The 13,005-nt window shown below is 34.0% G+C and overlaps 1 protein-coding gene across 1 annotated transcript; it reads right to left on the bottom strand.

Moving 5' to 3' along the window:
- Positions 1-6,906: 6,906 nt before the first annotated feature.
- LOC149150930 (uncharacterized protein C24B11.05-like) lies at positions 6,907-12,624 on the bottom strand. The gene is made up of 9 exons (XM_089440401.1): positions 11,968-12,624; positions 11,707-11,781; positions 11,539-11,604; positions 11,037-11,131; positions 8,500-8,537; positions 8,222-8,309; positions 7,852-8,097; positions 7,319-7,384; positions 6,907-7,218 (listed from the first exon to the last, which is right to left on the bottom strand). The coding sequence occupies exons 2-9, from the start codon at positions 11,768-11,770 to the stop codon at positions 7,126-7,128; spliced, it is 756 nt and encodes a 251-aa protein (XP_089296527.1). The 5' UTR covers positions 11,771-11,781; positions 11,968-12,624; the 3' UTR covers positions 6,907-7,125.
- Between the last annotated feature and the right edge of the window lie 381 nt (positions 12,625-13,005).

Here is a 13,005-nt window from a genome sequence, read left to right as displayed (position 1 = left end):
ATTTTGCAGGACTTGGGCATTTCTCAGGGAGAAGCTACATCATTGTTCATTGACAGCCAGTCAGCCATCAAACTTGCCAAGAACCCAGTTTTTCATTCAAAGACAAAGCATGTGGACACCAAGTATCATCATATCAGGTCTCTCATTGCCAAAGATGTTCTCAAACCAGTTTATTGTCCTTCCGAAGATCAGATCTCCGACATTTTCACCAAACCGCTTGGCAGAATAAAATTTACTAAGTTCAGGGATGAACTTGGTATTTGTTGTAATGTATCTTTGGATCATAGGGGGGAATGTTAGATGATCCAAAAATACAATTTTTATCATAGGTTATAAAATTAGAATAAAATAATTATTAATTTAAGATATTAAATTAATAATTATTATTCTAGAATGTTTAATTATTTAATGGAGATTCTTAGAATTAGCTTATTGTTGTAACTAGATATGACTCTCCAAATGTGTCGTATCTTAGGCTCTATTTTAGGAGATTATTTAGCTAGTTGGTTTGAATAGCATTTAATGTAAATGGACACTTGTTATTTAATGAGTGATCCATAATTAGAGGTAGTTAGGACATGGAGCTTATAAATAGCTCATTGCAAGAGTGTTTAGTTGTTCGGGTGTAAACTCTTGCAAATCAATTATGTAATTGTTTTTTCTGATTAATAAAATTACGTGTCTGAGGACACTTCTGCCATTAAAATCAGTTCTAGAAGCTCATCCTCCTATTAGTCTAGGCCTAGAACCCTCCAAACTAGCATAAAAGCCAACCCAAATTTTCATCCAACACATGAATAAAAGGAAAACTATGTTGTGGTAGAATATTTGGATCAAATTCATGGTTAATGATATCGAATAAGAGAAAAGCATGCATTAATATCATGAATTTGTCTATACGATGAATTTGTCTATATGTTGAATGATACATGTGTTTCATACACCCATGAGTATTTCAGATTTTCTATTGTATATGCATGAATATTATTCTCTTGATGAATCCATTTTGAGAATCCCTATATTAAAAATCTTCGAAGATATATTTTTAAAATGTATAAATATCAACAATATGAACTCTGAGAAGGTGAGAAGACATAATATTGAGACTCTTCATTAACTTTATTCTTTAATTGAGAGAACATGTATTATGAGCCTTCACTTTATCCCAATATCATGTTTGAGTTTTTATGGGGAGTAGTATTTCTTGTAGGACCCTTTCCATATGAAAAAATAATAATAGTACTCCTCTTCATCACAATTTTTAGCCACCCAAAAATGGGTCTTCCAATCAAAAGTTATGCCAATTTTAAGTTACATAGCATTAAAATCTTAATTTGGAGACTATCTGGATGGATGACCTTTGTTTTGATATATCTCTAAATTTTGATACCTTCTAAGTCTAAAATTTTGGCATGTATCACCTAGTATGATTTCTTAAACTCCTGAAAATTTCAGGATCTAAAACTTCACTGAAAAATGTTATAGAAAAAAATGCCAAGATGACTTGTTTAAGACTAATTTCAAGATTAGTTAAAAATCCTAACTTCCACAAGATATATTTCATAAAATATAATAAGTCAAAATCTAAAAAAAATCCATATGCAACTCACTATATCTCCTCAGTATTGAGAAAATTTTAGTGTCTAAAACTTCACTAAAAAAAATTTATAGCAAAAATTCCAAGATGGCTCTTTTAAAACTAATTTCATTATTAGATTAATTTCATTATTAGTCACAAACCCTATATCATATATAATATTTCTTTGAAATTAAAATGAACTAAAATATGAAATTTTAACACCCAGTACAATGATATTTTTCATCGACCATAAAAAATAAAAAATAAATAAATAAATAAAAAATAATAATAAAAAAAAAAATTACTATTTGAAACTTTAAATAAAGAGATGACTCATTTGAGACTTATTTCAACATTAGTCCCAAAACCTAATTTCCATAGCTATATCTCCAAAAGTACAGAAAAATAGAACTTGAAATTTTTACCACATGTAATTCTCTATTTCTTCTTAGCCTCTCAAAATTTCACTATATGAAGATTCTCAAAAAACAAAATATTGAGAACATGCCATGAGGTCTTGATTGAAGGAGCAAAACCCTAGGTTCATAGTTTATGATACCAAATGCAATGATCTTAGAGCCTTAAAAATGATACAAAATCAATTAACATATTCCACTTCAAAGGAGAAACCCCCTTTGCAATAAATATGATACAAAAGACAAGATGGATGATCCTAAGACTAGGTATCCTTGATGTGTATATATATATAACAAACAAAGGACAATTACAATGAAGGAACACAATGAAAGGTTCTCATTGACCTACTTAGTATAACAATAGACATATAATAACTCAATATGTAGGGTGTAATAAGAGGTTTTACGCTTAACATTTATTCCCCTAAATTAATGTTGTTGCCCATTAATCCACATCCTCTACTTGATCTAGTCTCCCTCGTTAATAGACTAGGCTTTTCATGTATAGAGGAAGTTTCTCTTGCCCAAATTTCTAAGCCAAATCACAAAAAATTACAAATATTTTTGCATTGGTTTACAATGCTTACCTAAGTATAATGGTGAGAACACTTCACCTCAACTTTTATCTTACATCATTTAATTGTTTTATATACTTCCAACCTATCATCATTGGTGTCTTAAATATATTAGTGAGAGAATTATGGTTGACAATATTTTCATCCTTGATCAAGGAGTTACTAGATACTTGTTGGCTATAACCTTTACCCATTTATATGTGACCTACCTTTGAGATGTTTTTCTAGGTTATAGTCATAGGGGATGCTACCAAACATAGTACCACCAAGAGGCATATAGGTGACAAGACATGTCTCTAGGTTCAATGGCCAATAATGATGTGTGGTTTTGAGTTTTGTATAGAGTGAAAGTGGATATACTAGGTCCTCTGGTATACAAAATATTTTAGTGTTTTCCAGTGGGTCTAAGGTATAATCCACCAATTCTTCATCATTTTCTTCTTCTTCTTTCATCATTTTATTTTCAACCCCTCTAATGCACTCACTGATTTAGGTGGATACCAGTGGCCATCCATCTCTTCCGTTAAATCACCATGGTCATTAATTGGTTTTTTACTGTTGGTGGTTTACAAGTGTATGGTTTTTGTAAACCATAGTATTTTCCCATGGCACTTTCAAAATGGGAGAAAAATGAAGTAAATAATAATAATAAAGTAGTGAAAATATATTTACATGGTCATTAATTGGTTGTCTTTCCATTAGTGATTTACAAGTCCATGTTTTTCGAAACCCGTGGTATTTGTAAGACAATAATAATAATAAAATAGTGAAAAGGAGCATGCCCATGCACATGCGTGTGTGTGCACACACACACACACACGAGGCCCTCAAGAAAGAGTAAATAGTAACCTCCCAGTAAACGTGATCAGTACCCGAGTAGTAGAGGGAGACTAGTACACCAATTAGTAAACAAAATAGAGACTAGAGAGTGCCATAGTACACCAATATCCTCCCTACCTTGTGATCAAATCAAGGTACGAAAGACATTGAGTAAAAGTTGCTTCTAAAGTACCATAGTGGACTACACAAATACATCCAAATAGAGATGGATTTCTTGGATGTCTCCTCATTAAGAGCCACTTATTAATATGCTTTGAAATTTGAGAAGAAATTCAATAATAAGAGTGAGTGAGAGTTCTAGTCTACAAATCCACTACAACAAAAGTGTACCAAAGGAAACCCTAACTCATAGAACAAGGGGCAAAGAAAGGAGCACCAACCTCAAGATAGTCGGTCCAAGCCATGCACAAATAAGGGTAATGGGAAGTAGAAGAAGGATACTGGGAAGTGGTGTGTGTTCCAAAAATGCCCTTGGCATAATATTGACGAATGTCGCTCAAAACAACAGTTTTTACTAATTTTAAAGAAAAATATTTGGACCCTGACTCGAACTATGATTTCGATCAAGATAAGAAAAAACATATCATCAATGTGAAACCAAGTGGGAGTTTAACGAGGGGGAGCACCTCTTCCATTCATAGATGTGGGTGAAGAGAACCCCACTACATTTCATTGTTGACAATAGGAACTATAAGGACTTGATCTCAATGGAGGTCATCAAAAGATTAAATTTTTCAATGATGCCATAAGCCCAACCATATGTCATTAGTTGGCTAAGGCATGGATGAGACCTTCAAGTCAACAAATAATGTCTCATATCCTCTGGCATCAAGCCCTTCAAAGATGAATTATTATGTGATATTTCCACACTTAATCTTTTGTGATGTTCTTTTAGGAAAACCTTATATGTGGAAATGTCATGCTATTTATGAGTCACAACATTGGAGTTCCATTGTTACTTTCAAAGGTTAGTTGTACATTATACCAAAGGTAGTTCCTACTACTACAATTTCATTAACCTTGGGAAAAAAAGCAGGTAATCTCTTAGAATACCAAATTTGTCCTCTTCATGTTTCAATCAAAAGGTCAGTAGAAGGTCACCAAAACCACCACAACTTTAGGACATGGTCTCTCTACAAGAAAAAATAGATGGACAAGATTGTAGAATAGTATGGAAGAATCTTCGCTTCACCTAAAGGGGTGCCTTTGCACTACTAGGTCACACATTCCATTGATTTGATACCTAGTGTGCCCTTACCTAAGAGACTTTTGTACTAACAACCCTTCTATATAATGATGAAATAAAGAACTAGCTTCATGAGCTCATCCAAAAGGGCCATATTTGACCAAGCTCTTCACCTTATGGGATCCCAATCATGTTAGTGCAAAAGAAGATTGGGACATGGCGGCTTGACCACCATTAGGTTTCACACATGTTTCAAGTTGGTGATAAGATTTGCTTACATTTGCAAAAACAACACTTCATAGAACCCCATTGGAAGCTCAAAGAACTTTGGTACGAGTCTTACACCATCAAAATGGATGTGGGTGAAAATGCTTTTGAATTGTGTGTTCTTCCTTTCCTTGACTTGCACTAGTATTTAATTTGACATTGCTCTGACGATATTACCCACCTCTATTATGCATCTCGAAGGTGGTTGAGCACTTGGCCTCTATAGAACTCAATCTCAATTGTATTGAGAAAGATATAGTGGATTGGATCATAGAGATTTGAACGAAGGCCACCTTCCAAAAGAACATACAACTCTATCGGGTTGTCAAAGGTGGACAACTCCTTTAACAAGGCAAGTGGCTCATCGAGATTCAAATTCAACAAAAAAATCCACATCTCCTACAGGAACTTGATGCAATGGGAACCATTTCTTCCTAAGGGGGGAGTGTTGTTTCAAATAAATATCAATGACCATCCACCTGAATCAAGACGATCATTAATTAATTCTTTATCTTTGGTGACCTATGAGCTCATTCTTTATGTAAACCATGGTATTCACCCTTGGTTTCGCAAGGTGGGAGTAAAATAAAAACAAATAATAATAGTGAATTAGTTAAAAGACAATTCTATGGTTATTAATTTTTTTTTTACTATTGGTGGTTTACAAGCTTGTGATTTTTGTAACCCGTGGTATTTGCAAAATACTAGTAATAAAATAGTGAAAATAAAGGACTTTTTGGTGAAAAGGCAAGCATGTCATTTGTAAAAAGGGATATCTCATTTCTTTATAATGTAATATCTCATTTCTTTATAATGTAAAAATCAAATATTTGTCTCAAACATTAATAATTTAATTCATAATTTCTTAGGAAATAAGCATAATTGACATCTCTATCTTTCAAAAAAAAGATATCACCATTATAAATTAGCATTTATTTTATAATATTTTACTATTTCAACAAATAATTAGTTCTTACTATATCATTGTGCTCTCTATTATATTTCAATGTATATCAGATTCATTTCCTTGCTTACTTTTCATTTTATTCTTTACAAAGTCTAAATCACTCACAAAAATATATCGCTCAACATAAAAATAGTTAATAAATTTTTTTAATCAATTATTTAAATAAATTATACATTTTAATATTGAGGTTGATCCTTTAATTTTTAAAAAATTATTTAATTTGGTATTATTTTTTATTATAAACAAAATCTCTCGATAAAAACACAAAAAACTTAGAGGCAAAAAACTTAGAGGCATTTTTACTAAAGTTACTTATACATTTAACCTAATATCTAACAAAATTAAAAATAACCCATTAAATTAACCCTTTCAACTATTTGATTTATTATTTATACTTGAAATAACTTTATATTAAAATTATATTTGTTTTACAATTTTTTTAATTAATATTTAGATTTAATAATTAAGTATCTTTCCATAAAAAGATCATGAATTCAAATTAAAAAATAAAATAAAAATATATATTAGTCAAATTCAAAAAATTACTTACTACGAATCAAAAGATTTCACTGGCGAATTCTCTTTTAAAAAAATGACGTCTTTAAAACAATCCTAAGTTAAAAGTTTCATATTTTTCATATAAATATAAATTTGTTGTTGGTCATGTGGTTAATTTTAAAATGGACCTTTATATTGATGTGCACTTAATTTTATATAAAGATATTTTCAGTGAGATTTTTTTTAAGTTATAGTGATATATATTTAGTTTTTAATTTTATATAAAGTTATTTTAAGTGAAATTTTTTTAAAGCTTTTCAGGAGGTTTATTGGTTTAATTTCTATAAAATCTATGCACTTAATTTTATATAAAGATATTTTCAGTGAGATTTTTTTTAAGTTATAGTGATATATATTTAGTTTTTAATTTTATATAAAGTTATTTTAAGTGAAATTTTTTTAAAGCTTTTCAGGAGGTTTATTGGTTTATTAATTTCTATAAAATCTATGGAAAACTTATTGAAATTATCTTAAAAATCCAAAAAATCTCAGTAAAGACAACTCCACATTTTATATGGTTGAAACAAATAGATTATTCATTGATTTGATCCATCGATCAATCTGTTTAAAGTGGGGGAGAATGGAGACTAGCAGTTCCTTTTAACAAGATGCAAAAGCTCCAGAGGAATTATTAGTCCAGTTCTCCATTCTCTCATTCAATCAGATTATGGCTTATGCAGTGTCAATAGTTGCCCTGCTCCTCTTTCACGCGCAACACTTTCGGAGCTCTCTGCATCTTATTCTTCCCATATCTCTGGTAGAGCTTCTCTAACGTTGTGAATGCTTTCAATGGCAAAATCTGCTTCCTCTGTTCGGACCGAAGTGCCCACCTGTTGACATTTAAAGTCAATCTTAAAATTAGAGGAAGATTCGACCAATTACCCCTTTTAACAAAAGCATCATATGCCATTTTGGATTAGATGGTCTTACCAATACAGTATGCAGGCCTGCACGCTTTCCTGCGGATATATTCCGGCTGCTATCGTCAAAAAAAATCTGCAGGGAAACATGATCGATTTAGAAGCAACTCTTACCATAGTTGCCAATTGAAATGATATGCGGAAGGTAAAGAAAATTGGATGTTGTGTGATCTGCCACAAGCCAGAAATAGTTATGTGATGTCGAATTGCAAGGTTGCCAGGATTGCATCATTGGACAGCATGTGGGATGTGATCAGGCTAAGAAGTAGAAGTTATTACATTTAAATGAGAATTGGGTAACGATATTTCAGCGAAGGATGGCCATTTTTAGAAAATGTACAGATACCTCTCACAGTGGAACCTAATCAGAAATGTTAGCTCTCCTTGTTGTATAGGAAGGGGGTTTGGTATAAACTTTCTATAGAACTTGGATGTGTCAATCTTAATGTAGACTAATATTGAATTCTAATGTAATATATGAATCATTTTCATGAAAAATTGATAGCTGAAGGAAAATGGTCAGCAAAATCTTTAGTCCCATACCGTTTTTTGTGGATCAGCATTTGCAAGGCGAAGAGCCTGCTCCATGGCCTCTTTTGAGGGCTTGCAAATTATGGGTGTCTTCGGAATTGTAGAGTTAACAATGGGCTTATCCTGTTTATTATTGTTTTCAGTTATTTTTGAAGGAGGATTAAGCGTCTCAAAGCATATTATGTCTTCAAAGCAATCTTCCAACCCCATCTTGTTAAGGACCTTTGCAGCATGAATTTTGTCACTGTTGGTAAATATCTGTTTCACATAACAAAAGTTACAAACAGTTCAGAAGTATGCTTTTAAATTTCAAAAAAGTACCTAGGACTTCATCGTATGTTATCATCATATAAAGAATTTGAAGGGATCCATATGATCTTACAATTTTCCTCTGAGGCATGCTTAATAACAAGTTCTTCAGCACAAGATCTGGTTTAAGAATCTCATATGGCACACTTTCGTTAAGAAAACTGCATACGAAACATTTGTTTTGACTGAGTGAAGCAGGATAGCGTTTTAGGGCAAAAGCAATGAATGGTGGTCCAAACAGAGTAAACAATGAAAGTCAAATCAATGGCATTTTCTTTGGTTTTATTGAAAGTTGAAACGTTGGATAGTTGTAAATTCAGAAACTAGAGGACATAAGATTTTTTTAATTACCTGTGGTAATCGTGATGGTCAACTTCGTAGCCAGTTGCCTACATAGATCAAAGAACACGGTAAAAAATAAGCAATGAATTCGCCAACATGAAGTTGGAGAAAGTAGATATCAATTCAAGTGCAATTCCCAGCCATGAGGTTGAATATAAGTCCCTAATTGCCATTTTTAGAAATTGATATGGGTAGTAATTGTTAAATGCAGACATCTAGAATGTAAAGAAATGAAAGAATAAACAGTGTTTCCAGATACTAAAAAGTTATGGTGTATGATCTATTCAATGATGAAATGGTATAGATATAAATTTATGAAGGTTTGCTTTAAGATAGATATACTATCTTGGCATCCTGACACAATGTTGAGAGAATCCAACTTTATCTAACAACCTCCTAAAACTTACAATAAAACTATTCACTTAGAGACAAGCTCTCCTCGGAATTATCAATAATAATAACAACCACAACCTTCTCCTATGATCAAGTATCACGCATAAGGCAAGTATAAGTTACTCATTTCAACACTTCCCTTAACAAATACTTGTCTCAATCCATCAATTCTTCATCAAAAACCAGTCCTTGCAACACATGCTTCTCTAGAAACTGAAAATGCTCCTTATCCACAAAGTTTGTCTTTTGGTGCAATCATGGATTTTCTTCTTCTAGAAATCACCAATCTATAGAAGTTTGTATAAAAGAACAATCATCCACTGGAATACATGGGTACCTAACTGCTGCAAACATCAATCTAGTAGTAAGTCTTTCAAGGACATGGCTCATCAACTCCTTCATTAAATACCCCTATATGTAACCAATTCCATCAACATTCCAAGATTTAACTAGTGCAACAAATGCACCAGCTCTCGACCTAGACATGTCTCTTGAGTCTTAAGATGTTTTGGCACGTAGAACAACTTATATGCAAGTTTCTAGTCCCATAACATCAACCTAAGTCCACAATCAACATATGGTCCACTCATAGAACATTGAATTGACACATGGTCCACTCCTCGAAATGTTAATTTTGTTTTTATACAAGTGAACAAACTCTCTCTCCAAGAAGGTACAATAAGTGGTCATTTTAGGGACACAACTCAACTATGCCATATGGACATGCATCAGTTGTCCTCATGCTCAAGCAAGAGTGAATGACCAATTCAAATTATGCACCCAAGCATGAAGATGCACATCAAAATGTTTTAGTTCCAGTTGCATTCACCTATTCATCATAGAGAGCAAACATCTAAGCTTGTATGCATCATAATTAAGTCTATCTAGTCTCATCTCGGACACAACCATCCTCTATTCAGCATAGATGCACTATGCAAACTATCAACTCAAACACAACAAACAAGCTATCGACTTGAACACACCAAACAAACTATCCATTTCAACTTGGAAACAACCAGCCATCCAATCCTCACCTCGTAAACACAGAAAAAGTCATCAACTTGGACACACCAAGCAATTCTCTATCACCAATATCATAACTAGTGAATCTCTTGATACTATTATTTACTATGGCAGACATAATGGCAAATTTAGGGATCACACTCCATTTGCCAATCCTTGAAATGCATAGAAGAAAAAATGAAAACCATATCTATATAGATTCAAGGCTTCTATGACACAAACAAAAATTCAATCATCATCCAAAGCAGCACCACTACTTTTGCTAGAAAAACTCTGGCTCTCCATGAAGTAACACCATATCTCCACAAAATGCAAATATTTGCTTTTATTTGGACTTTTTGCCTTAAAACTCCATACATAGGTATAAGCTGCTACGATCCCTGAGACACAGTTTTCACATGTGCAGGTGTAACGCAACTGCTGGGCTCTTCTTACATAGAGGAGGTCATTTCTCGACCGACTTATTTGATTTTTGTAGTCATGAACGGATTCACACTGGATCCTGTAAGAACAATGCAACAAGGTTCACACTAGCACACGGGTATGGTCATGTAGGCACCTGCTTTGTAAACCTTCCTAGGATTTGGATCTCAACCGTATTAGCAACTCGAACAAACACTTGTTGGCTTAAGATAGACACACTATTTTCCTTGGGCTCATTAGTTGGGAGAGAATCTGTTTTGTCCAACTAAATCGAACAGCCTCCTAAAACTTAGAATAAAACTAGTTACTACTCTGTCTCACAATGATCAATACTAGTAACAACCACAAGTATAACACATATGACAAGTAGGAAAAACAGGGTTTTGATCTCATAAATTTGCAAAAGGTCTCAGAGTAGTGGCCAGTGGATCAATTTCCATGGGTTAAATCATAGAAACCCATGGAGTAACTATGGATAGTATATCTCAGACTTTCTGCCATCATTGCAGGAAGAACGGCCTTATAAGCAGCTCATAACTCGCTCTTAAGCTACTTGCTAAAACTATTACAGTTCACAGGGTTGCAGAATTCATCAGCAATCAGCTATAGAGGGCCCCCAATGCAAAAAATTTAAAAATCAGTCATTTTAAAGTTAAAAGTTGAATTACAATGCTAATTCCATGAAACAAAAGGGACTGAATGCTTACCCTGAGTCCAGCCATGACTGTCCCATAAGTCTCATACAGCTCTCTCAAGTCGGGGGCTCTGCTATTTCCAATTACGAGCTTTTGATTCACATAATCTGTGATACAATAACCAGGCCGTAAACAAAATTCAAACCTCAAAAGTTCCCTCAATGCCAAAGCAGAAATCCTAATTGCATCTACAGGGATGCGGTGACCTAACTCTTATTGTGTCGAACAGTGCGTTGAATCTAAACAATACATTGGGTGTACTGAATATGAACCCTAAGCCCAGATCCATGTACATCTGGGTCTGATCACCTTCAAGTTGCAATGTGGGAGATGCATATAGCGTGATCGTGTAAATTGCAAGGAATTAAACAGTGGAACTCTAAATATGCCACCCCAAGCTTCCCAAGGCGCATTTCAGACTGAGGTTAGATTAAAATCTAAAAATTAATACTTTTCAAAAACAAAAACATTGGAATTACATAAAATTTGAGGGCCAACTTAGCTTCAAGATTACCTCTGATGCTGTTGGGGCATGCTTCATTAAGTCCGAGACTTAATGGATATAATGTCTCATCCAAATCTAAAACAGCAGCATCTTGGAATCAGAAACGAATACTTATAACAGTAGTTCGATAACCATTGCAAAGAGAAAAACTTAAAAACAAAGAAGTGTGATGCTCACCAAACAGAAGGCAGTCATATCGAGGTCTCTGGGCTGTCACGCGTCGATTCTCATCCAACGTCATTATCGATCAGTCTGCAATAAATATACCAAAAACTTCTTACCCTGATTCACTGAAGGATGTGCATATCAAAGGCATCAAAACAATAATATTATATGTACGAGTCCTCCACTTTTAAAACCCTAATAAATTCAGAACTGCCAAAGAAAGTTGTCTGTAAAAAATTATCAGTTATGTTGAATTTGGGAAGAAGGAGATACCTGGGTGCAAGCAATAAGGAAGTAGGCAATTTTGGTCGAAAGAAACAGGGACTCTGAGAATAATATGTAAGACAAAAGGGCAAAAGCAAAGCTAACGAGGGTGGGATGGACTGGAGAGAGGAATTCAACAAGAACATTAGGTGGCTTAAATAGATCCCTGAACGGCTGCGATGAATTGCTGCGCATCTTCCATATTGTAGTCGCGGCCCCATCGTTGAAATTCATTTGTTGTCACTTTATCAGAGTGCAATTACCTGAGGATTCCTGGCGGACTTTTCTGTAAAGGAAAAAACTAAGAACTTGGGTACCTTGTGGATGACATCCTTCTGTTTTGAAACGTGTTCAAAACATTTCCTCGTGTGGACGATGTCCATGTGTTCTGGCAAATGTTTCCAGATTGTTGAATTGTTGAAAGTCTATATCCATGGCCAAGAGATTGTGGAAAGTCTATATGGATGGCCTAACAGATTAGAAGACTGGTGCTTGGCTGGCAATGAGAACCTGCCACAGAGTTCCCGCTTCCTTTGACCTCAGCGATATGAATGATAACAGTGCTCAAATTGAGGTGGGTGGTGTGGGATTGTAGAAAGGAAGAAGTTCGCATGCTCTCCACTTCATTGTGATAGTACCACAAGCCATTGTTCAAACTATTTTCTCTCTGCCGCATCCTGAGGTCAGAGAAACCCAGTCACCATTGAGTTAGTATTTCAGGTTATCAAATTATCCAGTTGTTTACACGTGCTATATCTTGTAATTAATACACAAGGGTTTGGATGGCTAAACATTAGTTGTAACTTGAATTATCTAGAGCAGCTTAACTAAGCCTACATGCCTCGAAATGTTGATGTCTAGCCATGTATACAGTCCATTATCCTAGTGAGTAAATAAGTGAGCTTATTCATACTACCTATATAGTTCCATGGCATGGTATGATTTATTTGGATACTCCTTAAATAGGAGTGAGGTTCTCTATACGTATACAATGTCATATATTTTATGTAGTGCAGTAGCTTAAGTTTTTTTATCATTATGATGTGA

This window comes from Pinus tabuliformis, chromosome 9 (genome assembly GCF_031772625.1).
Source record: "Pinus tabuliformis cultivar Carrire ecotype Pingquan chromosome 9, CPIR1, whole genome shotgun sequence".
NCBI classification, from domain to species: domain Eukaryota; kingdom Viridiplantae; phylum Streptophyta; class Pinopsida; order Pinales; family Pinaceae; genus Pinus; species Pinus tabuliformis.
Note: the sequence above shows the minus strand (reverse complement) of the source record. Positions and strands in the feature narration are given on the sequence as shown.

Bases quoted from the DNA above. Each gene is read 5' to 3' on its own strand.
- LOC149150930 (XM_089440401.1), bottom strand. From the start codon at position 11,770: ATGACGTTGGATGAGAATCGACGCGTGACAGCCCAGAGACCTCGATAT. The intron at 11,132-11,538 runs GTAATCTTGAAG...ATTGTATCACAG, and splicing joins ATGCCCCAACAGCATCAGAG to ATTATGTGAATCAAAAGCTC. The intron at 7,219-7,318 runs GTAAGACCATCT...AAATGTCAACAG, and splicing joins CAGGCCTGCATACTGTATTG to GTGGGCACTTCGGTCCGAAC.